Source organism: Besnoitia besnoiti, chromosome IV (genome assembly GCF_002563875.1).
Source record: "Besnoitia besnoiti strain Bb-Ger1 chromosome IV, whole genome shotgun sequence".
Lineage (NCBI taxonomy): Eukaryota > Apicomplexa > Conoidasida > Eucoccidiorida > Sarcocystidae > Besnoitia > Besnoitia besnoiti.
In genome coordinates, this window is record NC_042359.1 from 1761083 (window position 1) to 1784817 (window position 23735).

Below are 23735 nucleotides of genomic sequence, written 5' to 3' on the forward strand. Positions count from 1 at the left end.
CTACGGTGGGTGCCAGCTTCTCACCCACCCAGAACATCGCTTCCGCTGCGTCTCCGAGTTACCCGACAGAGTATCCTTCTCTCCGTCCACCTGCCTCACCGCGGCAGCGTTCGCTTGCGCCATTCAACAAATAGGGTGGGAAACTGTTTCGTCCCCAGCCCAACATTTTTTCTCCGCAGCACGCGGCGATGGTAGACGGGATGCACGATGGCGTATGTATGCATAGGTAGAGAAGAAGTTTGCTTCTGTGTCTGCGGCATAGCATCGTCTGTTGGTGGCTGAAGAGAACCGCCGAGACCACCGGGTCTGCAGACTTCACACTGACACACCCTTACAGCGGGATTCCACTTTGTGTAGAAATCGATGAAAGCATGCAAGTTGTAAATCGTTAGTCCTGCTGGACTGCATGCGCCTCGTCTCGCTGCTGGGCCATGAGGGGTTTTCCCCGAAGCAGCTTGCAAGTGGTGAGCGCCTGGTACTTGCCCACGAGCTCATGTCGACGACGACTGCAGAGTCTTGGGGGACCACGGTATGCGGGGGGGGACTGCCACAATGAAAGGATGGCGGACTCCTTCCTGTAACGTTTGGGAGATGATAAGACAACCTTAGCACACGGGCTCTACGTGCACATCATCTTGTTATTACCCTTACATACATACATCGCCACGTTATTGGATGGCCGTTGTTCTGGGGAAGGCGATTTGGCGACTTTACGAAGAACACAGGCAAGCTGCGAGACCGTGTGAGCAAATGTGAAGCAACACTGGGCTATGGAGCCAAGGCCTTCAGACATATCCCAACATTCCCAAAATAACCGTAACATTTCGGTTGACTACGTATCCACCGACCCCCTCCAACAGCTTCGCAGTCCTCACACGAGTTCAGCTGCGCCGTACAGCAATGCAGTTCATGTGGTGGCGGCATCCCCTAGAGGACTAGGCAACACTTTAGAACAGGTGACAACATTCAGCGCACTTAGGGGGGCATACGTCGAAGGCGTCACCAGATCACTCTGAAAAATTATACACGAGAAGTGTTGAAAGGGAACGCAGCGCCTCCCCTCCGCTGGCACCATACGCGGTTCCTGAGCACGGTCAAAAGGAAAATCAGCACAGTTACGGGTTAAATGCCCTATTTCACTGCCGAACTCTCTTACCCTCGACGCAAATTTAAATCACACGTCGCAACCAGGAAAGCATCTCTTCTTCCTCCTAGTAAGAAATCGTTCGAATTCCATTCAGCCTATCGTTTTCTCCACTGCCTCAAGTGCGTGTCTATCCTGCATGAAGAGCAACTCCTCCGGGGGGGCTCCCTCGATAGGCTACTCAGTGGGTGACTCTGTCTTCTCAGAAGTCGGGCGCTGGAAGACAGGCGACTTGCTGATAAGGCTTAGAGGTGTTTCCCGGTGATGCCAATCGTGATACAGCAACGCCGCAATCAATTCTTTCACGTCGCCGGGGACGGAACTCGATGCCGGGCAACTGTCGAAGTCGGCGACCAAGCCGTCGCGAGCGATGGCGGCGACGCTCTTCATATACCGCGGTACGTCACCAGGAGTGAACCGCAGTCCGAACGGAAAGCGGCTACACCACAGTTTGTACAAAATGACTCCGAGTGACCAGCTGTCACGGCTAGCCAGAAGGGTGAGTCGGCGTTCCGGATCGCCGAAGTAACATGCTGCGCGTGCCGGTTCGTGTAACGACGGCGTTCCTCCACCTCGCGGCCCACAGGGCGCAGTCTTCCCCTGACCCAAAACCTGTGACTGCTCGAAGTCCCCGAGAAAGACGTGCCCGTGCGCATCAAGGAAGAAGTTTTCCCATTTGACGTCTGCGTGCAGAATTTCGTAGCTGTGAAGTCGGGCAAGGAGGCCGATCATCTGCCGCGTAAGCTCCATCTTGACACGGTCGTGAAGCCGATGAGCGCCGACAAGTTGTCCCACACTACACGCCACTTTATGAAATCCGACGACCACGCTTGTGGCCCCGAACTCCTCTGTCAGGGGAGTAATCCTTGGCTTGCCTGAAATCACGCCCTGAAATAACGGGAGAACGAAGCCTTCTTCATACAACTGGTCTGCCGTTTTATCTGGCGGGAAAATACTTAAGATTTTCATTTCCTTATGGAGGGCTCTGGAGAAAGAGCGACTCTCTTCCAGTTTCCACGCCATTTCGCCTCTGTCGCCCACCGCCGCAAGAAACGTCTTCATGCGTATGAGTAGTAGTTTAAGCGCGTAGACACTTTCCTCACTGTCCTGTGCCTCGAAAACTAGGCCATTGCCTCCCACACCAAGGAGGCGGCCCCTTACAAATTCCTTCGGACTGAATTCTTCCGATGGAGACTCGACAGAGAAGGGCTCATCTGGGGGAAGGTAGAAATTGAACGTGGCGATCAGGTCCTTCTTTCGCGAGTGAGAAACAAGCTCATGGGTGTTAGTTGTAGCTACCATATCGGCAAGCTCCTTCACGGCTTCAGGATCGGATGGAATTTCGATGGCGGGTGCTGTGTAGTACCCAGTGCGGAGCAGCGCGCTACTGAAGTCCTCGTCTCTCCTAGCCCTCGGATCAGCATCTGCGATCACCCCCTGGTGTGTGTCTGACTCTTCTCGCGTCTCAGCTACATATTCGTCGTGTCCGATGTCATTTTGCCGCGCGTACCGGTCCCACTCCGCCAGACGTGAGTCAACGGCGTGACGCTCTGGGGTGGTGTAAACACTCCGAAGGCCGTGGGACTTCTTTGCTGTCGCTCGGCTCTCGATACTCTGCACCGCGTGTCGCCGACCTTCGGAACCTAGCGAACGCGAGCGTATGTTGTTGGTGCTCAAGAGACTCGCTTTGGCATCGATGTGACTCTCGACCGACTCGACGGTCGACGCATAGTCAGCCTCTTGGCAGGGCAGAAAAACACTAGGTGACGAATGACTCAATCGTTGATGCGAAACGGAATCCGCTGAAACCCGCACACCACCCTTCAGCAACACTGATTGCGGCGTGGGCAACAACAGCCCCCAGAGATAGGAACACGCATACAACGTCCAAGGAACGCGCCAGAAAAGGCTTTGGCGTACTGCAGCCATCTTGCATCAACAGCGGTACTCTGCATCAAGGCCTGCCAACGTGGTTCGGATGTGTCCAGTAGCCACAGCGACTGCGTGGCGAAGGATGCCGCGGCGAAACGACGTAGGCACGCGCCACATAGCGAGTTGACAAGCTCTCCTGTGCGAACGAATGACTTCGTTCAAAAGCTAAAGGACGAGATGGGGTGCTTGGCATGCGGCTTCATCCGCTCGCAGGCCACGTAGATACGGCAGTGTGCCCCAGCACCAACGTCGGAATAACCCTCTACGTTGTTCATCCCCGCATAGCTATTCTTCTCCACTCGTTCAAGCGAACCGTAATCCTGCAGCCGCTTGTGAGCATCGAAAAGAAACATGGCTGCCGGCGTAAAAAGACATCGGCGTCTTACGTATGCTGATGCCGACGTTTCTGCTGTAATCAGACTTGCCCGCTCACCACACATTTGCACTGAGACACAACTAATCGCCTCAGGGGTGCGAGGCATCCCACGTGGGAGTCGTCACCGGTTTGTGCGACCTCATCTATTTCTGTACCGTCCTCTCACTACACATAGCGGCCAAAAACATGACTTTACGCCAAGATAGGATTGGAAAAGTAGTCCCGCCGCGACAGACCCGCTAAGCGGGAAAGCCGGGCCTTGTCGGTAGCGCGGCTCTCAATCCGAGGGGTGAGCGCAGAGGCTCTGCACCGCCAACAGCGACCGAGAAAACACTGGTCCACGATGAAGCATAACCACGTTTTAAATGCCAATTCACACTGAAGCGGAACGCTTTTTCCTGATTCCCTACCCACCCTGCGGGCAGCCGGTGTCTCGGCTTGCCGTGGCGGCGTGTATCCCCAGACCGGGGTTACCGCGAGGGGAAAAAAGCTACACTGAAGAAACATTTTCTGTGTCAAACCAACTAACCTCATCTGAGCACCCGCGGTGACCATTCGCAGCTCCGCCGTCCCCGTCGGGTGCGTGGGACAGCCACTGTAGCGCTCAGGTGCATCCTATCATCTGGAACGGCGCAGTCTCCAGCGCATTCGCAACGTGAATGGAGGGAGACGCGGCACCGTGGTATGTCTGCAATCCGACTGTCGGGTGCGAGCTTGCCACACATGACCGAGCAGCGGGAGCTCCCGCATTTGGAGTTGTGACGCCAAGTAGTCGCACAGGCAGGTTACATAGACGGGAATGCGCATAACCTTAGCGATTCACCACGAACATACTGCAAAATACCACACGTCAACGTCACCACTTGCAGCTTGGCGTGTAACACCAACGGAGGGCGATCACAGTGTGACAACCACACGATGCCGAGCACACGCACAGGCACGAACAAGCGAACAGTGATTCCAGAAATGCGATATTTAGGGATGATGGGAAATATGAGGTCGAGGCGCTGTTAGAACACGACGGGTACTGAGTGTTATGTGCAGAGTCCTGCACATACCACTTCAGCCTTGACGACAGATCTCTGTCTAGTCTCAGTCCTTTACCTGGTAAGGCGAAGTTCTACTAAACGACAAAAAGACATTTGCTCAAACGCGGCAGGGGTGCTCCGGCTTCAAGCTAGAATGGTAAGACCGCGCCTCCGGCCACGGCACCTGCCAATGAGGCGCGGTACGCAAGTAACTTTCTGTGACACGTAACTTTCTGTGACACAGGCGCCACGTGGCGATAATATCCTTGTAAAGTCACAGGAATTTCGCCCAAGAGTGTCTACAGCTCCACGTTTTTATGTCCGCTCTGCAGGACCTGCGCTCCAGTTACCCACCCTCTACCGGTCGCCGCAGGGCGAGTCATGAACATGATCGGCTCATCTGGACATATACATGTTCTTGAGCCAGACCGGAGAATATGCCGCGGAGTCCTGCTTGCTGTAGAGGAAAAGCAAGGAATGGTGACTACTTTCCGCCGTAGCAGTCAACCGGCCCCTCCTACCAGGACCTAGAGTCTGCTCTGCAACAGGATGGACAGTGGCGTGACCCTATTCACACGCTGTCCTTTTGAGTTCAGTCCCCTCCATCGCTCGGGACGTCAAATGGTTTCTGCTACAGCAGTCCCAGGGTCTAGCTAAACACCACCGTGCTTATGCTAAATCCGAATTTTGCTGGAGCGGCTTCACAACCATGTTTCTTTGCCATTCGATTACATTTTGAAACACACGTTTGGCATCGCACGAGGCCGCATGAGTTGCAGGCCCCGTCTGCGCCAAGTTGGTGTGTTGTGGTTGTAGAGCGAACTCATGGTACGGACTTGTCTTGTTGGAAGGACGAGAAAGACCCGACTACCATGTCACCAACTGCCGGCCGACGGTTCTGTGACTTCCGTACGCTCCCAATAGGGAGTTACTCAGCCGTCACCAGACGTATAGCAAACTTCTGAACCTGAAACGCACTTTTTCTGGTATGACAAGCCCATGCAAAAAGATCTCAGACGATAGATTGTACCCGAGCAGTGTTATCCATGCTTCTTTTCTTTGCGGTCTCGCTAGAGCATGCAGACATCTCCGATATCAGAAGCTCAGTCCGCCGTATCCTGGATGACAGATTTGTCGCAACTCAATTCGCTATGAAGTCATGGTTGAGTCACGTGGGTCCGGATCCCGTCTTACCTGCGGCATTTTACATCCAAAACGTTTTTGTCTTTCAGAGTTTTCGCCTTTGCGGCGGGTTGGCATGCAGTGCTCCCTTTCCGTTCCTTCATTTCCTCCGTCGTCTCTCTGTACTCCCCCGCTACCAATGCAGTTTCTGTCGGGCACTGCATGCTGCGTCTGTGCACGAGAGCTCACTTGCTGGCGTACCTATTCCCAATACCACCATATGCTGAGAGTTTGTCCGCTGTTTTTGCTTTTGGGGGCACCCTTTGTAGCTGCATCCTTCGCCTCGGGTGGCGCTGATGTAGCTGGCTAGTTCCCCTCTCCTCTGCAACGCTGGTGCCTGTACACCTGCACATTCGGATTTCCTTTTCCTTGCTTCTCTTTCTCTTTCCACTTTGACCTTGTTTGCACACCGTTTTCTTTCTCTCGCTCGCTTCGCCGTGGCTGTCTTGGATAGTCCTGCTGCGTCTGAGCTCCTGAGAATGAAGGATTTTCTGTTCTCTGCATGCTGCATTTGTGCTACGGGGAAATGACACTTCCGCTCGTGTTTTCCTGGGGCACCATGGCGCCGTTTCCTTCTTCCGTGGAAGATAGGTAACTCCGGTCAGCCGCTTGTTTCCGTGAGGATCTTCCATCGACCGCACGTGTCCGCCTTTGCCTCGTCTTGTGGATTTTTTTGTCGAGGAAACCCCCGGGTGTCCATCTAGTGCATGCCGGTGCATCCCATAAAGGAATCGGGCACTACTCGCTCCTCCGGGAGAGCGTTACGCTCGCCTGCTCATGCCGTTTTTTACTCTGCTGATACGAGTCTCCCACACTCTCCGCATAGACAGGATTTGACCTCCGTCTCGAACCTGCCGTCTCGCCATGCCGCTCCCGGCGACCGCCGCTGCGCCGGCTCTTCCGGCGGACACTCTCTCTACTCTCTTTCTCTCTCCTCAAGCGTTTTCAAAGTTAAACAACGTGTTCACTGCCCCTGCCGTATTAGCCGCTCAGCCTGCAGACGGCGCGAGGAATTCCTCCCCCGCTGCTCCCGGCGCCCGGCCGCCGCTCGCCGGCGCCGCGCTGACGCAAGCCGAGGCGAAGGACATCTCCCGCGCCGAGGAAGCATTCCAGGAGGCGCTGAAGGAACGCCTAGCTGTAAGTTTTTTTGCAGGCTGGATCAGAGCGTTGTGTGCAGCAGCTTGTCTGCGAAGGGCGCAGCTAAGCTATACACACCTCACGCTTAGAGGCTACAGGGATTGCACCATCCAGTCCCACGAGAAAGAAGGCGCGACTGCCGCAGGTATCTGCTCCTGTGAAATGCAGAGCTGCGCAAATGATGTACTTTTCACACGCACTTTCAGCTATGCGTCGATGCCCGCGCAGATGTGATACGCGCGGCGGCGTGTCTGTACGTATGTGTCTCGACATTGCTTGCGGTCGCGGATCGCGATGCGCGAGCTTGCCGTCTTGGTGGCTTTTACTCGTCTTCCTTCACTACGCTGAAGGTCGACGGCTGGCTGTAAGTGTGCCTTCTATGTTTGCCTGCGCAGCTATGGCGAGAGAGGTGTCTTCCCTTTCTTGGGTTGCTCATTACCGAGGCTGCGCACACCGTTTCTTCGGGCGCTTCCGCGGCTTCCTCTTCACTTCCTTCCAAGCCGCCGAGCCAGTCTTCTCGCTCCGGAGTCCCTTTGTCTGCGTCGGCGGCATCGTCCGGGTCGTCGCCTTGCTCGGACGCGGCTGCGCTGCCTGAGTCTTTTTTGGCGCCTTATCTCTCTCGCTCCTTGACCTCGTTTTCAGTCCTGAGCGCGTCGTTTCTGCGACCCTCCGACGAGAAGATATCTGCCCTCTTTTTCGAGTTGTGCGTCGCCGTGGCGAGCGGCGGGCTCGCGTACACCAAGGCAACAGACCTTCTGTCGAAAAAACTCCTCCCACATGCGCTTTTCCACTTCGTCCTCATTGCCGCCGACCTCCGGAGAGCCGCGGCGCTGGCGCACCGTGCCGCGACGGCGACCAACGACGGCGAGAAGGTTGGAGCCGCGGTGCCTGCGGAATGGTCATCCGCTGAGCTCTCGGCTGCGGGCAGCACATCTGCCAGCGGAGCTAGCGTAGAGGCTCAGGGAGACCGGCCGCCAGCGGCCTCGCTGGCAAAGGAGGAAACCAAAAAACCCGAGGAGACATCGAAGGAGGAGAAGCCAAACAACGTCTCTTCCGCAGTCGAAGACGTCAAGTCTTCCAAGGACGGAGGCGAAGGGCGCCCGACGGCGGCGGCTCGAAGCCCGATTCCTCCCGAAGTCGCGGCGATTGAGGCGGCCATTCGCAGATGCTTCACGAAGGTCCCTTGTGCTGCAGAGACTGTGGACATTCCAGCGGCGCTGGCGTTCATTTCTGCGACGTTTTTCCCGGGTTCGGCCTCGAAGCCCGAGAGAAAGGGCCTCGGCGAAGCCTGGCAGAAGTTCGCTGCCGCCGCGGGGTCCTCCGTTTCGCTTCACACGGCAAACAACGTCTCTCTCCCTGCATGCTCGCTGCAGTCTCTGCTGCCTCTGCCCTTTCGCGCGCTGCTTCTCGACGCAGTCACCGTGACGACAGAGATGTGCGTCCACGCAGATCCTGGGCGCGTGGAGTTCCGGCGAGCTCAAGTGAATCTCGGATGTGAGTGTTTCGCTCCACAAGACACGGAAGTATCTTTTCGCCTCTTCCTCACTGTTGCCGCGCGGCCGTCCTCGCAGGCGTTCCTGCGTATCGTGCAGACGATGGTATCGTCGTCTCAAGCCAAACGTCAGTTTTTACCGCGCCTTCCGCTTCCCTCAGGCGCGTGCGGAGTCGCTTTTGTCTGGAAGGTGCCTCTCCCTGCTGCACTGTCGCCCTTGCCATCAAACGTGGATCTGTCCCTGCGGCAGCGTTCTCCGTCCTTTTCGCCTTCCCCTTGCTCGCTGTCTTCGTCTACGTCATTGTCCGTGCTTATATCTACCCTCTTCTTTTGTTTCTTCAAATACACACCTACATATTCAGATACATTCAGATAGTGCACCACTCCATAACGGCTGCGTGTGAGTCTGGCGCCTCGTTGCATGACGCTTTCTCGCTTCCTTTTCGCGCTTCATCGTGAGGGCTCTCGCCGGATGGGCGTGTTCGCTCTCTTGTGCGCCGCCTCTGGTGGCACTGCGAGTCCCGTCGTTGCGTTGAAATTGTTGGCGAGCGTAGCCCTGGAGGCGTGCCAGGTCGCGCGTCGCTCTCAGACAGTCACTGACTTCAACGCGTGTTTCCCGTTCCGCTTCAGCGTTTCTGCGCCTGCTGGAAGTCGATCGCCTGGTGACGGCAGTGGACATCTGCGCCTTCGGCAGCAGCATTCGGCTGGACGATCTGGCATGGCCTCGACTCTCGCCTTCAGCGGGCGGCGGCCGCAAGCGTGTGCACGAGCTGCTCATCAAGGAGCGGACCAAGCGGAAGTTCACTCTCACCGTCTACAACCTCTGCCGAGAAAACATCGGACTCTACGCCAGACTCCACGCGACGCTCCTGGCCTACGTCGAGAGCCCGGTAAGCAGCCGACGCGCACGAAATGGTGCTTTGTGCATCACGACGCTTGTGCGAGAGTCGATTCGACTCTATTCGGGACACGCCCATGCCACGCTCGCGACTGCTCTACACTCTTCAGCTGTCTCGCCCTTTCTGGGGGGCTCTGCGGATAGCCGGATGGCCGCAGCCGCGTTTCGGACGCCGGTCTACGCCCTCGTAGATACGCCGCGGCCTCCGCGCCGTAGACCCGTCGAGCGCGTGGGGTTCCGGTCTGTGGAACCCTATATTCACTCGAATATGTGGTGCAGAAATTCGCTTCCCGATGCCGAAGTGGCCGGGCTCGTCGTTTCCCACCTCACTGCGAACTGCGATTGTCTGTCTGCCTGTCGTTTTTCAGGTCCGAATTTCTCCCCATTTGTGTCTGAAGGCGGTTGCCGCGATCGTGGGAGAGGGCAGCTTGTGCCCGAGCCGCACGCTCGCGACGATCTTGGCAGTCTACGAGGATCATCTTTTCAGCCGAAACCAGCTGCTGCCGCTCGTCTCTCTCTTCTCCCCTGAGAAGCTGCGCGAAGTTCTTTTCTTCGAGCTCCATCTCTACGCCGAGCTGCGCCGACAGCGAGACGCTGCAGAGGAGGAGGCAGCGCTGACCATCGTTCATCGGGTAAGGCACGGAACGCTGCCGCACGGGTAGCGCGAAAACGTGAAAGAATTATATTTGCTGTGGAGCGTATCCGATATATATATATATATATATATATATATTTGGTGCATGTCTATAAATATCGAGTTCCTGGGGCCCGGAATTAGATGCAGCGAATATACATGCACCATGCACATAGGAAGAAAAACCGTTATATATACTTGTTCGTAGAGGCCTATGTATATATTTTTGTGTGTTCCACTTACATGCATGCCGTCATCGGTCGCTGTTGTGCTGAGTTCCGTGGTCCGTGTGCCTTGTTGAAACCGTGCTTTCTTCATCGATTCTTGCTGCTTTCCGCTACGCCTCTCCACAGGAGCCCCAGGGGACTTCAACTGGCGCCCTGACCAGCGGCAGCGCGAGCTCGTCTCAGGCATCTTCGGCGTCGACGTTGGAGGAAATGGGGAGCTTGGCGCGCCGAATTCAGCTTCGTGCCGCAGAAGGCCCCTCTCGGAATTTCTACCACATGCTGGCTCTCTTTGTGATGCGAGGGTGAGACGAGGAACTTTGAGCCTAGATTCTGATAAGATGAATCAAGCTGCGGATCCGCGAGACACCGCAGCGCACTTCAGTCTGCGCCTGCTCATTTCAAAGTATCTCAGAGAGCCTTTGTTGAAATAAGTCTGCTGTTCCAATGCCAAGGCGCGCAACCAGACTGCGCCCGCCAAAGCGGGGGGCCATCTCTCTTTCTGCGTGTATAGACCTCCTAATCCCTATTAATTTGCTTACGGCTACAGCCCCTACACGTGTGCATGCGCGAATGTATGTATGAATGTATACGTAAGTATGCACGTATGCATGTACGTCTACGACCTTATTCATGCATCCGACTCTTGGTGCAGCAGCTGTCCAAGCGCAGGTCGACAAGGAGTAAAAGGAAGAAGAGAGATCAGATTCCGCACACAGTCGCAAAGTGGAGTATGGAAACGATGATGGGAGCTCTGCATGCGGGTTTCCCACCTTTGTTTTGTGTTTCTTGCCGGCAGAATCATTTCTCTGGAGGAGCTTTACCCGTACCTGCTCCCTGCGGATGCCCTCCTCACCGCCCTCTTCTCGCGGACGCGCACGCGCTACGAGAATGCTTTGAGTCAAGCGAAGGCGGGCGTCCTGCCGGCCTCACCGAAGCCTCAGCTCTCGATCCAGGCGCAGTTCGACGAGGCGCTGCCTGCCCTCGCCGTCGCATGTGGGGTGGGCGGCGACTCCGCGGGGGACAGAGGAGACACCCGCAGGGACGGGCCCGGCGGCGCCGCAGGGACGGGCCCCGGCGGAGCCCCAGGACAAGGCCCAGCAGGCGGAGGGCCCGGGCAAGCGTCTATGGCGGGAGGTGCGTTTGCCAAAGAGATGGAAAGACAAGGAAAAGTTGCAACAACGTCCAACTTCGCCGAATGTGTCGCCTGCAATCCCAGTGATTTCTGATGCGTGTCGCATCAGAATATTTGGTGGCCTACGTGACGTCTATGCCTTTGGGCTTTCCGCACGTTAGTTACTTGGTTGTCGGCCTCTAGTTTTTTTCTTGCGCTTCTCTTCCATGCTCACTGCCTTGTGATGCGCCTCCCTCCTCCAGCCCTTACACAGTCGCGCGGAGTCTCGATCCAAGCAGGCACAAAATAATACTTTCGTATTCATATATGCACATACATACATATCTATCAATCAATCATGTCATCTACCTATCTGTCTGGATCTATATCTATCTATCTATCTATCTATCTATCTATCTATCTATCTATCTATCTATCTATCTATCTATCTATCTATCTATCTATCTATCTATCTATCTATCTATCTATCTATCTATCTATCTATCTATCTATCTATCTCTATCTGTGTATAGCATACTAGTGCCCGTACGTACGGTAGAGCTGCATGTCTCGTGCGCGCTCGCTTCTGAATTCGTTGGCGCAGGCATGAACTGCTTGCCGCATCCGCCTCCGTCGTCGTCAGTGCCTCCCTTCGGCTACTACGGGCGTCCGCCGCTGCACTCGCCTTCGCCGGTGACCGCGCAGGGGCCCGGGGGCGTGGCGGGCTGGCCGTCGAGCCCCGGCGGGCTAGTGGGCAGCCCCGCGTCCTCGGGCTACGGAAATTCGATGTACGGATACCACCATCCTGGCTCGCTGCACCACGGGTCTTCAGCCTCCTTCTCGTCCTCCCGCTCCGGTGGAGGCCCTGCTGTCTCCGGCTCACTCTATGGCGCACCCACAGGCACACCGGGCGCGCCGGGGGCCTTCCTCTCGAACTCGGGGTACGGCCCCGGCGGGGGCCTCGCGGGCCCGAACGGCGCGTCCTCCGCCAGCGAGCGCGACAAGGAAGCTAGGGAAAAGTTTGAGCGCGAGAAAGGGGCGCTCGAGAAGAAGCTGATTGAAAAAGAAAAAGAGCTCCGCGACAGGGATGCAGGCGACCCCGCCCTGAGCCTTCCGGGCGCCAGACACTACCTCCTCCACGATGAGCAAGGCTTCAGGTGAGAAAAGCGCAGGAGAACGGCAGCGGGAAAACGGGGGCGAGGCGACGAGTCACACGGAGAGAAGAGACTCACGGGGGGAGGACACAAAAGGAATCCTTGAGTTGGAAGGCAAACAATATTCGCAGGGAACAAGGAAGTATGGGCTTTCGACGACTCGGGAGAAATGAGAGGCCAGCCAGCAAAGCAAACGGCCTGAGAATCAGAGGAGAGGAAGTCGAACAGTGAGGAAGTCAGTCACATCAAGAACGTGAGAAAAAGCACACTGACGAATGCTTCAGGTACCTCGAAGTATCTTGCTGCTTGCCAAACGAAAACGCGGGCTGGAGCCATTCGTGCGCGCCACCTTTACTTTTTTGAGAAATGTGAGAGAGCGAACAACATGAATGCAACTCGAGGGCATGCGGATGCAATCTGCGCCTTCAGATTCGCGCTGGAAAAGATCTACGGCATGGAGATCGGGAAATTCAGTCTCCTTGCAGCCTTCTTCGACCTCAATGGCGCGGCGTTCGCACACCAGCTTCTTCTTCACTTCACTGCGAAACTGCATGCGAACCCGTCCTTAAATGGGGCCGTCCAGAAGAGCCTCGCGGGATACATAAAGTAAGCGGAGCTGTCGCCCGTCATATGCCTTCGTCGTTTGCCCTGCCTTTTTCGCTGCGGCGTGCGCGTCATTCCGCAGATCGAACGGCGCATCACTTCACTAACACATTAGGCCCCGAGGCGTTTTTGGGATCCTGTGATTTTCATTTCTCACGGCACCACTCGCTCGTCTTCCTCTCCTGGTTTTCCGTCGTGGGATGCGGCCCTGTGAGAGTTTTCGCGGCCCGGCCTTCCCTTGCAGCGCGTTTTCGGGTCGCGCTTCCTCACCGCGCTGCGTCTTTTTCTTTCTGTTCGGCCTCCCATTTGTGCTCTTTCAACTCTCTGGTCCTGCCGGGTTTCGCTTTTTATCCCACTTTTTCCTCTCGCTCTTGCTAGTCTTCGTTTGCCGCGGCTTCTCCGCAGGCTTACATTCCGCCTTCTGTCCTGTGGTTCCCTTCGAGCGCGCGTTCGTGTCGGTCTGTCTTTCTTCTCCCTGCCTCTGCAGCTGGCTGCTGGCGCCGCTCCTGGCTCGGCGGCCCCAAGACTCTCTGGCGCTGTACCTGGCGAAGGTGCGCGTCACCCGCCGGGGGACCTCGTCGCCTTCGCCGCCATCTGTCGCGACCGAGGAGAACGTGAGGCGTCTGCGCGTCCTCTGCAGAGACAGGCGAACCTGCGATCTTTCGGTCTGCTCTCAGGAGCCCTACTGGGTGGGCTCAGCGTTGCGGAAGCAACGGGCCGAGGACGCGGAGGAGCTGAGACGCGAAGCTGCGCTCAAGGGTGCAGACGGCAAAGGGGAGGGGACCGATCGCAGCGTCGTGAAGCACGAACGAGAGGCGGAAGGCGAAGGCACGGGCTCCGGAGAGGCGCGACCGCTGAAGCGAGTGAAGACCGAGCGAGCGGAGGGCCTGGAGGAGGCGAGGGACGGGCTTGCAGAGGAAGCGCCAGAGAGCAGCGAGGACGACGAGAGATGCGTCGGGCTGAGACCCGCGCAGACCCACGAGGAGTTCTTCCTCCACGTTCTCCCGCTGCTGAGGTACTTGGGGCCTTCCCTCGCTCTCGAGGGCGACCTCTTCTGCAACGTCCTCTCTGTTCTGACCGGCGTCGCCGAAGCCGAGGCGCGAGAGCCGAACGCGCCAGGCGACACCGACCCCGCCCGCCGATCGCAGCTGGTGAGCGCCGCCGGAGGAGAAAAGCGAGAGAGGGAGAAGGGAAAACGACCCTGGCCTGCGAGCCGTCCCCATGCAACTAGACACGCGTATAGGGGAAACCAGGAGCCACGCGCATGCGCACGCGTCGAGAGGGTGTGTGAGCGGAAGAGCGGAAAAAACATGCGGAGACCCGGATGTAAACGCACACGTGTGCCGCGGCGTGGCGGTCGCCACACGCCTGAGTCGCTTATCGCAGTTGGGGAGGAAGTGACTTCCTTTTGCGCGGCCTGTTGCGCTTTCTGGTCTGCCCCCTCCGCATTGTCGACAAACGTGCCAGCCCGCAGACCTGCGCATGCACGTGAATCGGTGCTTCTTGGTTTTTCTGTTTCAGGACGACGTTTTGGTCGAGCTCGTGTTTCCCGCGCTCTCCCAAGTGCCCTACGGCGCCAGCGTCGTGAGCGCGAAAATTTGGAAGATTTTGCAGCTGATGCCTGCCTCGCGGCGCTACACACTCTACACGCGGGTCATGGATGCCTGGGCCGCGGACGTATCTCATCCCTTGGTGAGGCACTGTGGGAACGGCGCCACTTCCATGCGCCATCATCTAGCACTGTGCCTGCGTGTTCACTTACCGTTGTGTAATTCTCCCTTTGTATGCCTCCTCGTGTAACTGTCTCTATGTGTATCGGTCGATGTCCATATATATAGCTGCGCGTGTATAGGTCTCCATCTGTTTGCGTGATTCGCTCTCTTTATGTATATCTTCGTGCCTCCCTGCGTGTCTAGAAGCTGGGGTGTCTTCCAGTCGTTACCTACCTCCCTGTCTCTCCATTTGCGCGTTTTTTCCTCTTCTTTCTGCATCTTTCTTTATCTGCATTCGCCTCTTCGACTCCGGTCTGCGTCTCAGGCGCTGAACTACGAAGTCGTGCGCGTGAAGCTGCGCAAGCTGTTGAAGCGCTTGACGTCGACGATTTTCGACGACCGGCTCAAGACGAAGGAGCGCAGTTTGCTCTCTGAGATCACCGATCTCTCGCGACTTGCGCCGTTCCCGGTAGCCGAGCTTTTCCTGCACCAGGCTGACCTCTTCGATGACAACATGGTGAAGACGCTCGCGGAGGCGGCGCGGGGACTCTCGCCGCTCGCTGCCGACGTCTTTCTGTCGCGCTTCATTCAGCGGCAGCTCTGCAGAAACCCAGCTGAGGGCGGCGCCGGCGGACAGGGCGGAGGCAAAGCGAACGCTGAACTCTACGGTCCCCCCAAGAAACTCAACAACCGCGCGGCACTCACCGGGCGATTCATGAAAATGTAAGCTGCGCTGCTGCTATATGTATATATATGTATATATATATATATATATACGTATATGTGTATGTACGCCTTTCTGCGTCTGTGGCGCGCGTCGTTGCGTGCCGCCGTTCGCAGAGCGGCCTGGGCGTCGCAAAACGCCACGGGCTGCGGCGAGCACCCGCTGCGATAACTGAAACATGAACGCGCCGCTCTCTAAGACCCGTGGCGCCGCGCATGTCAGACTGGTCTACCCCTCACCTGCGCCGCTGAGTCTCTCTCTATATCAATATATATCTGTATAGGGTTACAATAAACCCTGTATATTTATATATATATATATGTAAATATTTCAATATATATATGTAACTATATGAATATATTTATATATATATATGTAAGTATATGAATATATTTATATATCTCTCGCACAGAGACCCTGGCAACGAAGCCTCGTGAAGTCTGCAGTGGCACGCTATGCCGGCGCGGTGGATGCATGCGCTGAAGCTTATACGCAAATATATATATATATATATATATATATGTGTTTATATATATTTTTGCGGTGTTGTGCCGGGTTTTCGCGTGCAGCCACCCCTCGACGGATTTGCAGCCACTGTTGGTGGCGACGATTCTGCGGCTGTGGCGGGACTTCGATGCTTCGGAAGTCCTGAGCTCCGCGCCGGCAGGCCCTGACGAGGCGTGCGACAGCCTGAAGCGGGAAGACGCGACGCGGGAGGCGAGGGAGCAGCCCAAACTGGTTGGGGAGAATGGGCACTACCCCTCGGACTTGCTGGGCTTCTGGCGAGACAAGGAATACATCGAAAAGCTCGTCGAACTCATGGGCGAGTGCCCTAAACTCCCCGAAGCAGGCGCCCTGACTTCCGACCAAATCTACGCACAGGTATGCCTATGTGCTGCTGCCCGCGTCGACGCAGAAGCCAAACACTTCGACGTATGTGTGCGTGAGGGGCAGTCAGACCTGGCGATTTTCTGCGTCTTCTTCAAATTAACGACTGCCTCGCGATGCATGCGTCCTTACTCCTGTTAGGTTCAACCCTTGACAAATTTCCATGCACAAATATACATACATATACATGCGTACATGTGGATGCATGTAGAATGTTGAGGGGCGCTGCATGTACATGTTTTCGGGTTCGTTTTTTCCAGGGAGGAGGTCCGCTGCTGAAGGCGGAGGTCATGCTGACGGGCGAGGAAGAGTCGCCTTTTCTCTCTGGTGACGACGAAGGCAGTGCGCTCGCATGCGCCGACAGAGCGAATACAGCCCCCGCGGCGCTGTGCGCTGCACTCAGCCGTCGCGACATCTTTATGCCTCTGCTGTTCATCCTCGCGAAGCAGGTGAGGCGCGAAGCCGACACGGCTGGGGAGGTCGGTCAGACGACGATGGAGAGAGGAAGCTGTGCTGTCGCCCCGCGAGGCCTCTGCATGCATGCAAATATGTGATTGCACACGGCACTGGAATAGGAACTGGGCTCTCTTTGTCGCGGCTCGCCTCGCTCGAAAGGCGCGTCCTCCGTATTTCCACTTCACTTCCGAGTTGTTTTGGTATCTGGTTCTGCTTTCTTTTTCCAGCGCGTGGAGGTCTTCTACGATGCGGACTACACACGGTCGCTGCAGAGTTTCGGGTTCACGTTCGATGACCTGCACACCTACCAGCTGCAGCTAGTTGACTTCTTCTCCCGCTCGCTGGCGCCCGCCTCCACCGCGGCTTCGCCCGTCTACGCTGCGCTGCTGCCGCCGGTGCGGCAGATTTTTTCGCGCTTCGACCCCGCGACCGCCTGGACGGTGCTCCGACCGGGCCTCGCGGACTTTTTAGAGCCCACGCCCCTCGCGCCCAAGCCCAGGCCCGAAGGGACGCCCGACGAGAAGGCCACGCACGGTCCGGCAGACGCGCAGGGAGAGAATGGAAAGGAACAGGAAGTCACTAAGGGCCGCGACGAGGCGCACGCAGACGAACCCGCGATGCGGCTGACCTGTAAGCACCTACGCGCCCTCGCACCAGATGAGCAGAGAGCCTCCAATTTTCTGAATTCTCCGTGTGCGTCTCCACGCGGCTCTATACAGTCGCATACGCAAGGATGCTTGCATGAATGAAACGGCGAGCGCGTGGCGCCCCGTGGCCCCTTTCAAACACTACACATGTATGTGCGTTTTCCCAGTACCCGCCAGGTGTCTATATATCCATATATTATGTGTATCTATATTCGAATGCATCAAATTCTGTACGTAAATCCACATACATATTATTATCTGAGCATGGGCGTCTACGGGCTAGCTGCTGTTGCTTTGTATGTGCGTTCTCGAGTTTTCAGCGCATGTTTGCGCTGGATGATGATCTTTTCCTCTGTGTGTTTTCGTTTTCACTCAGACTCGTGGCAGACCGAGGTCCGACCTATCGTCGAGGAATACCTACCGGAGAAGCTCCTCAATGGCTTATCCCTGGATTTTTTTCTCCTTTTCTGGCGACTCTCCCTCAGTGACATCTACGTCCCTGACCGCCAGTACGAGGCCTGTTTGGCTCGTCTCGACGCAGCAGCGAAGCAGGTGCGCGAGGAGAGAAAATAAAAAAGAAATAGAGAAAAACGAGGCGAACACAACTCGCTGACGTGCGAGGGCTGTCCCTCTCCCGGTTACCGATGTGCTGCACCGGCCCCGTATTGCGCGACGAGAGAAAGACGCTCGAAGGGCGGGGGGGCGGGGACTGGACGGAGGCGAAAGCGGCGAGTTCTTTCTGCGAAAGGGCCTTGCAGGTGGCATGTTGGGGCCTCTCCTTGGCGCGTGATTTCTCCCGTCTTTGTTGTCTCTTTTTTCTCAGAGTTCCAAGGCATTGGAAGACCTCGACAAGCAGCGGCGCTTGACCTCCTCGACTGCGGCTGAACGGCAGCAGAAGCAAACGGAGGAGCGACTGAGGCGGCGGGTCGCTTTCCTCCAGCGCAAGCACAAGGCGCTGCAGGTGAGAAGAAAACTCTCCACAGTATGCAATGCAAAGAGGAAGGGATGCAGGAGAGATGCGAGGGAAGCTGCGGAACCGGACTGGCGCGGGAGGCGCCCCAGCGCCGACACCAGGCAAAAGCCCGAAGGGCGTGGTGGGGAGAGCCTGGAGGTCCACAGACACGGGCACAGGCAGCGAGGCCCCTGCGGCCCGTTTCTGTCTTTTCTCCTCGAATGCCTCCAATTCGTTTTGGTGCGTCTTCGCAGGCTGAGTGGAAGGAGCACAAGCGCCGCTTTGACACAGTTCGCCGCGCCCTGCGGTCCTTCGATTCACTCGACTGGTTTGGCCTGGCCCCCGTGCCTTCCTCTGCTTCCTCATCCTCGACAGCTTCATCGTCTTCTTCAACAGGCGAGAAGGCCGTCCCTGCTGCGGCTGCCGACACAGAAACGCGCACAGAGCGCGGACGCGAAGAGGGGGGCAGCGCGGAGACGCCGGCAGAGGTGGCGTTGGAGGCAGAGACAGGCGAGGCGGGCGCCTCTGAGCCCAAGTCAGAGGCCAGGCAGAGCGAGTCGTCGCCGGTTGACTCAGAGATGAGTGAACTACAAGAAAAGAAGGCGGACGACGAGAGCGCCAGCACCAGCGGAGCGTCTTCCGCGTCTGCGCTAGGGGGCGTGTCTCGCGGGAAGAACGCGGGCAAGCCTGGCGCTGCCGCTGCGCCTGGAGTGAGAAAGGGCGGGCCTCTCGCCATTCAGGCCTTCGTGAAGTACCTCTTGGCGCCGCGAATGCTGAACTCCGAAGTCGACGCGCTCTTCTGCTCCCACTTTGTCACTCTTCTGCTCGACTTGAAAATGCCGTTGTTCAACTACCTCGCCTTCACCAACACCTGGACGAAAATGCTGACGCCTCTTGTCAGGTACGCCTAGCCGACAGCGACGCATACAGGGAGCGGCTAGGTGGGGCCTGCAGCGACTGTTCTCCTTCACTGCGTCTTTGCGGCCTCCTCGCCGATCTCACCCTCCCTCGCCCTGCGGGCGCTACTAAATATATATGTATATATGTTTGTTTTCGGGCCAGCAGCCGCGTAGATCATAGAGATGTGCTTGGGGCGCTTCTGGGTCCATTCGCAGATGCAGCACGGTGCGCGAGGCGCAGCTGCTCGGCCTCTTCGTGAACGAAGTGCTCTCGCCGCTCTCGCGCTGGCTGAAGAGCGAAAAGGCATTCGAGGCCGAGGCTGGCGGAAACAGCTGCTTCGCCCGCACCTTCCGAGACAGCGGCAGCATCCCTGCAGCCCAGCTCGAAAAGGGCGCCAAAAAGTGGGAGACGCGGATCTTCGAAAGTCTCGTTCAAGGTAGGAACGCTAAGTCTCCACACTCATAGTTGGACACAGGATGTCTAACTACGCATGTCGAGAATATATATATATATATATATATATATATATATATATATATATATATATATATATATATATATATATATATATATATGCGAGCCACATGGGTTCATATATGCATGCGTTTGCAGATGGGGCACTGTGAACATTCACCAGTTACCCAGTGCCATATATATATATATATATATATATATATATATATTACGGTCTCTCTGTGTAACGGTGCTGCGTGTGTAAATCGATTTAGTTTTCTAGCTATTTATATGCTTTTTTGTAGCCTTGCCTGCTGTGTTATGTTTCTTGTGTTTGACTGGGGCTCCTGTCTGTCGTTCCAGGGCTGCCTGGCCCGACGGTCACGTCGGACTCCTCGGCCTCGCCGTCGCAGTGGATGGGCGCGAAAGCAGTCGTCGTTTTCCTCTCGCGCTGTCATGCGCACTTCCCCATTACGCACAAGCGCGGCGTGGAGCTGATGAGTCGGCTGGAGCACGCCGTCGAACTCGCTCAGGTAGGCTCTCCAACGAGAAACTCTGCGAAGAACTCAAGAAAAAGCCTCGAGAGACGCAGGAGCAGGCGTAACCGACGGGGACCAAAGAGACCCTCAAATGGGCGGAAGACACCAGTTCGTCCGGATGACTATGCATGCACGTGCGTGTATTTAACGAGACCCTGTGTACTACGGTATGTTCAAACAAGCGCAATTACGCAAAACTATCAATCAGTCCATCTGTCTAACTCTCTATCCATCTATCTATCAGTATATATATATATATATATATATATATATATATATATAGTGAGCACTCGCGTTTGAACGCACGTGCGCTCTGACCGGTCGAGGAGACGCGACTGTCGTGATGCTGCCCCTCTCGAACCGTAAACTATGTGTGTGTTTGCAGGCCTGGGGCTGGAAGGACGTCAGCCTGTCGGCGAGCAGCATTTTGAAGACGCTGGACAAGTACCGCCGCGATCGGACGTGGTATCAGGCGCCGACGGAGAGTGAGGAGAAGATGGCCTCGCACTCGAGCGCATCGACTGCGGTGAAGCCGCTGTCGGCGTCGTCGAGCGCTTTGCCTGCAAAGGGCGGCGCGAAGAACGCGCTCACCTCCCTGTCTCTGTCGAGCGGGGGTTCACATGTCCACGCCTCGTCGCCGCTGTCTGCGGCGGCCGCCGCGCAGGCTGACAAGGCGTCGGGCTCGACTTCGGCAAAGAAGGACGCGGCTTCGGGCGGTGCCGAGAGCAAGGTAAACTCGACGCGGAGCCCCAGAGGCCCGACGAAATCGCCCTCGACTGCGCGCGACGTGCCCTCCTCCTCCAACAAGGCCCCCGCCCAGGCTTCGCCGCCTGAGCGATCGAAGTCGACTGCCGCGCCGTCCTCCTCCTCCTGTCTGTCTTCAGGGAAGGCTGCGGCGAGCTCTCCGCGCCCCAAGGCTTCCGCTGCGCCCGCGCCGGTCGCGTCCGCTGCGCGCCCGAATCCGCGAGTCCCCGAGCCTCTCAGGAAGCCCGCCCCGAACGCCCAGTCGACGGAGGCGGAGACAGCCGCTCCCCCGGCTTCGGGCTCGACGCCTCCGGAGGGCAAGAAGGCCGGGGGGGGCCCGACCGCAGAGTGCGCGGGGGTGTCCCCAACTGTCTCCTCGTCGGGCACGGCCGCGGCCGCGGAGGCCCGCCTGGAGGCGAGCGAGGCGAAGAGGAAACGAGAGGCCAGCGCAGAGAAAAGTCAGGCCGAAGGGAAACCCGCGGCTGGAGGAAGTGAGAGGCGCGGCGAAGCGAGCAACAAGGCTCGAAAAGATCCGCAGGGGGCACAGTCGGGGGCTGAGAACGGGGCGCGAGAGGGCAAGAGCGGGCGAGTCTCTGGCCCGGCGGCCGGAACTCGAGGGCTTGCGCAGGTCGACGGTGCGGAGGGCGATGGAAAAAGAATGTGGAAAGAAGATAACGACAAGCCGAGAGAGAAGGCCCCCACGGCGGCCTCTGCAGGACCGAAAGAGTCACCGGGTGCTGCTGCGTCTTCGTCTACCGGGAAAGAAAGCAGTGAAGAGCGAGGGCGGGCAGACGCGAACCCCAGGCCGGCGACGCTTCCTTCAGACAAGCAGGGCGGCAAAGACGGCGCTGGAGAGGACGCTTCGCCGCCCGTGAAAAGCGTTGTGAATGAAAAGGGCGAGGGCGGAGGCGACGCGGGGGCACAGAGTAACCCGAGAGCGAAAAGAGAGAGAGAGCGGCAGACGGAGGGATGGGATGCAGGCTCAGCAGCGAAGAAGCGGGAAACCCAGGACGAGTCGTCGCCGATTACTCACACACTCCAGACAGAAAAAGGCGCGACGTCGTCGGCGACTGGGGGCCGCATCTCGTCGCGCTCGCCGTCTCGAAGCAGGAACAAGCCGGGCGGGAAAGAGGGAGAGTCGTTTTCCAAGGTGGACGAGAAGAAGCCAGGCGCGAGGGGCGACCACGAACCGAACGAGAGGAAGTTGTTTTCGTCGAAGGCTTCTTCTGAAGGCCGCAGCAGCGGGGACTGTAGCTCTCAGAGAGGCGACAAGCAAGGGGAGGGCGCGGGAAACCCAAACAGCGGAGGGCGCCGACCCTCGTCGCACACTTCGTCGGCCTCTTCTTACGCGAGCTCCGGTCCCAAGCACGCTCATGGAAAGCCTGGCAAGAACGGCGCCACGGGATTCTCTGGAGCGGGACCGCAAAGCCAACACTTTGCTTCTTCGGGAGGGAGCGGTGCGGGCACCTTGCAGCCGCAGGGCGACCGGGACGACCGCGGAGGCGGAAACGGAAGCAGGAATTCGTCTTTCGGGGCATCTCCGCCGCGTTCCTATGCTGTCTCCTCAGGCTTGCACGCCGGCGGCGAGAGGGGGGGCGGCGGGGCTCCGCTGCCTCCGCCCTCGGGCCCGAGCAAGTGGGGCCCGCACGGGCTCCCCCAGGGAGGGCCTTCTTCGGCGGGGCACCCGAGCGGCCCCCCGGGGCACCACCACCATCACAACTCTTCGTCCTTCTATGGCGCCCCGCCGCCGCCTTCGGCCCTGCGTTCTAGCGGCCACAACAACGTCAACTACTCGGGGCCGCCTCAATACGGCCAAGGTGGCAATCCAAACACGTACGGCGGCGGGCCTCACGGCAACGCACAGGGGCACCAGGGCCCGTTGTCTGGCCCCGGAGGCCCGCAGGCGCGGAATGCGCTCTTTGGTGGCCCCAAGGGGCAGCACTCGCACAGATCAGGCGGAGGCGGTGGAGGCAAGGGCCCGCAGGCGCACCATAGATCCAGTCACCATTATCAGAGATGAAGATGCAGAGACAGGTGTTCCGCCTCCCCTCTGTAGCACTGGCAGTTGTGCGCGCTTGCTGGACGTGCGGGAACGAAATATCTCTCTCTTGTTTCGCGATGCATAGGCACATGAGTATTTATTCGTATATAAGGTCGTCAAGGCGCCTGCGAAAACGCAAGCCCAAGGGGCGGAGGGAACCCTGAGGGCTGGAACGGCGAAACGCCCGCACGCTCGCCGTGAGAAGCTGCGAGACTTGTTCGCAAGGGAACAGAGCAGAGGACAGACGAGTTGACGGCGAGAAGACAGGCGATAGGGGCCATTTTGTCTGCTTCTCTTCGTGTTCCCGTGTTGCTTTCCGCTGGCATTCTGTGAACGTTCCCGCTCAATGGAGTGCATGCGGATGACGAAACGCAAATCGCTGCACATATACAATGCACTTTTGTTCCAGCTCGCCGTAGAGCGTTCAATCACCGGATTGCCTGCCAGCTCCCCCGTCTGTGGGGCTTGAGCTTGGCGACTACAGGCCCTCCCTGTCCTCTGTCATTGGCATGCGGCATTTCCGCTTCAGTCTCGTCTGCAGCTGCGTCGCCCACGGTTTTTCGAAAGCGAGTGACTCGACAGGGGCCCGCACACGGGGGCCTTGACAGCGACCGGGATATCCACGGAAATATGGGGTCGTTGTCTGTAAATATATGTAGAAATATAACGAGAACCAGACACAGATATCTGCAGACCTCGGATCATAAAAGCGGTGATATATGTATATAAATACCGAGAGTCCCAACTTTAGTTACGGTGGA

At 57.4% G+C, this 23735-nt stretch overlaps 2 protein-coding genes across 2 annotated transcripts; one reads left to right on the forward strand and one right to left on the reverse strand.

Moving 5' to 3' along the window:
* Positions 1-1321: 1321 nt before the first annotated feature.
* BESB_053910 (rhoptry kinase family protein ROP32) lies at positions 1322-3073 on the reverse strand (the record flags this gene model as incomplete). The annotated part of the gene is made up of 1 exon (XM_029363826.1): positions 1322-3073. One exon carries the CDS (start codon positions 3071-3073, stop codon positions 1322-1324), a length of 1752 nt encoding a protein of 583 aa, XP_029219749.1.
* A 3453-nt stretch (positions 3074-6526) lies between these two features.
* BESB_053920 (uncharacterized protein) lies at positions 6527-22953 on the forward strand (the record flags this gene model as incomplete). Its single annotated transcript, XM_029363827.1, has 20 exons — positions 6527-6799; positions 7195-8293; positions 8922-9181; positions 9558-9821; positions 10186-10352; positions 10847-11184; positions 11766-12318; positions 12745-12921; positions 13406-14069; positions 14440-14610; positions 14956-15353; positions 15924-16236; positions 16503-16691; positions 16926-17328; positions 17722-17897; positions 18169-18306; positions 18552-19198; positions 19413-19633; positions 20014-20183; positions 20575-22953. 20 exons carry the CDS (start codon positions 6527-6529, stop codon positions 22951-22953), a joined length of 9000 nt encoding a protein of 2999 aa, XP_029219750.1.
* Between the last annotated feature and the right edge of the window lie 782 nt (positions 22954-23735).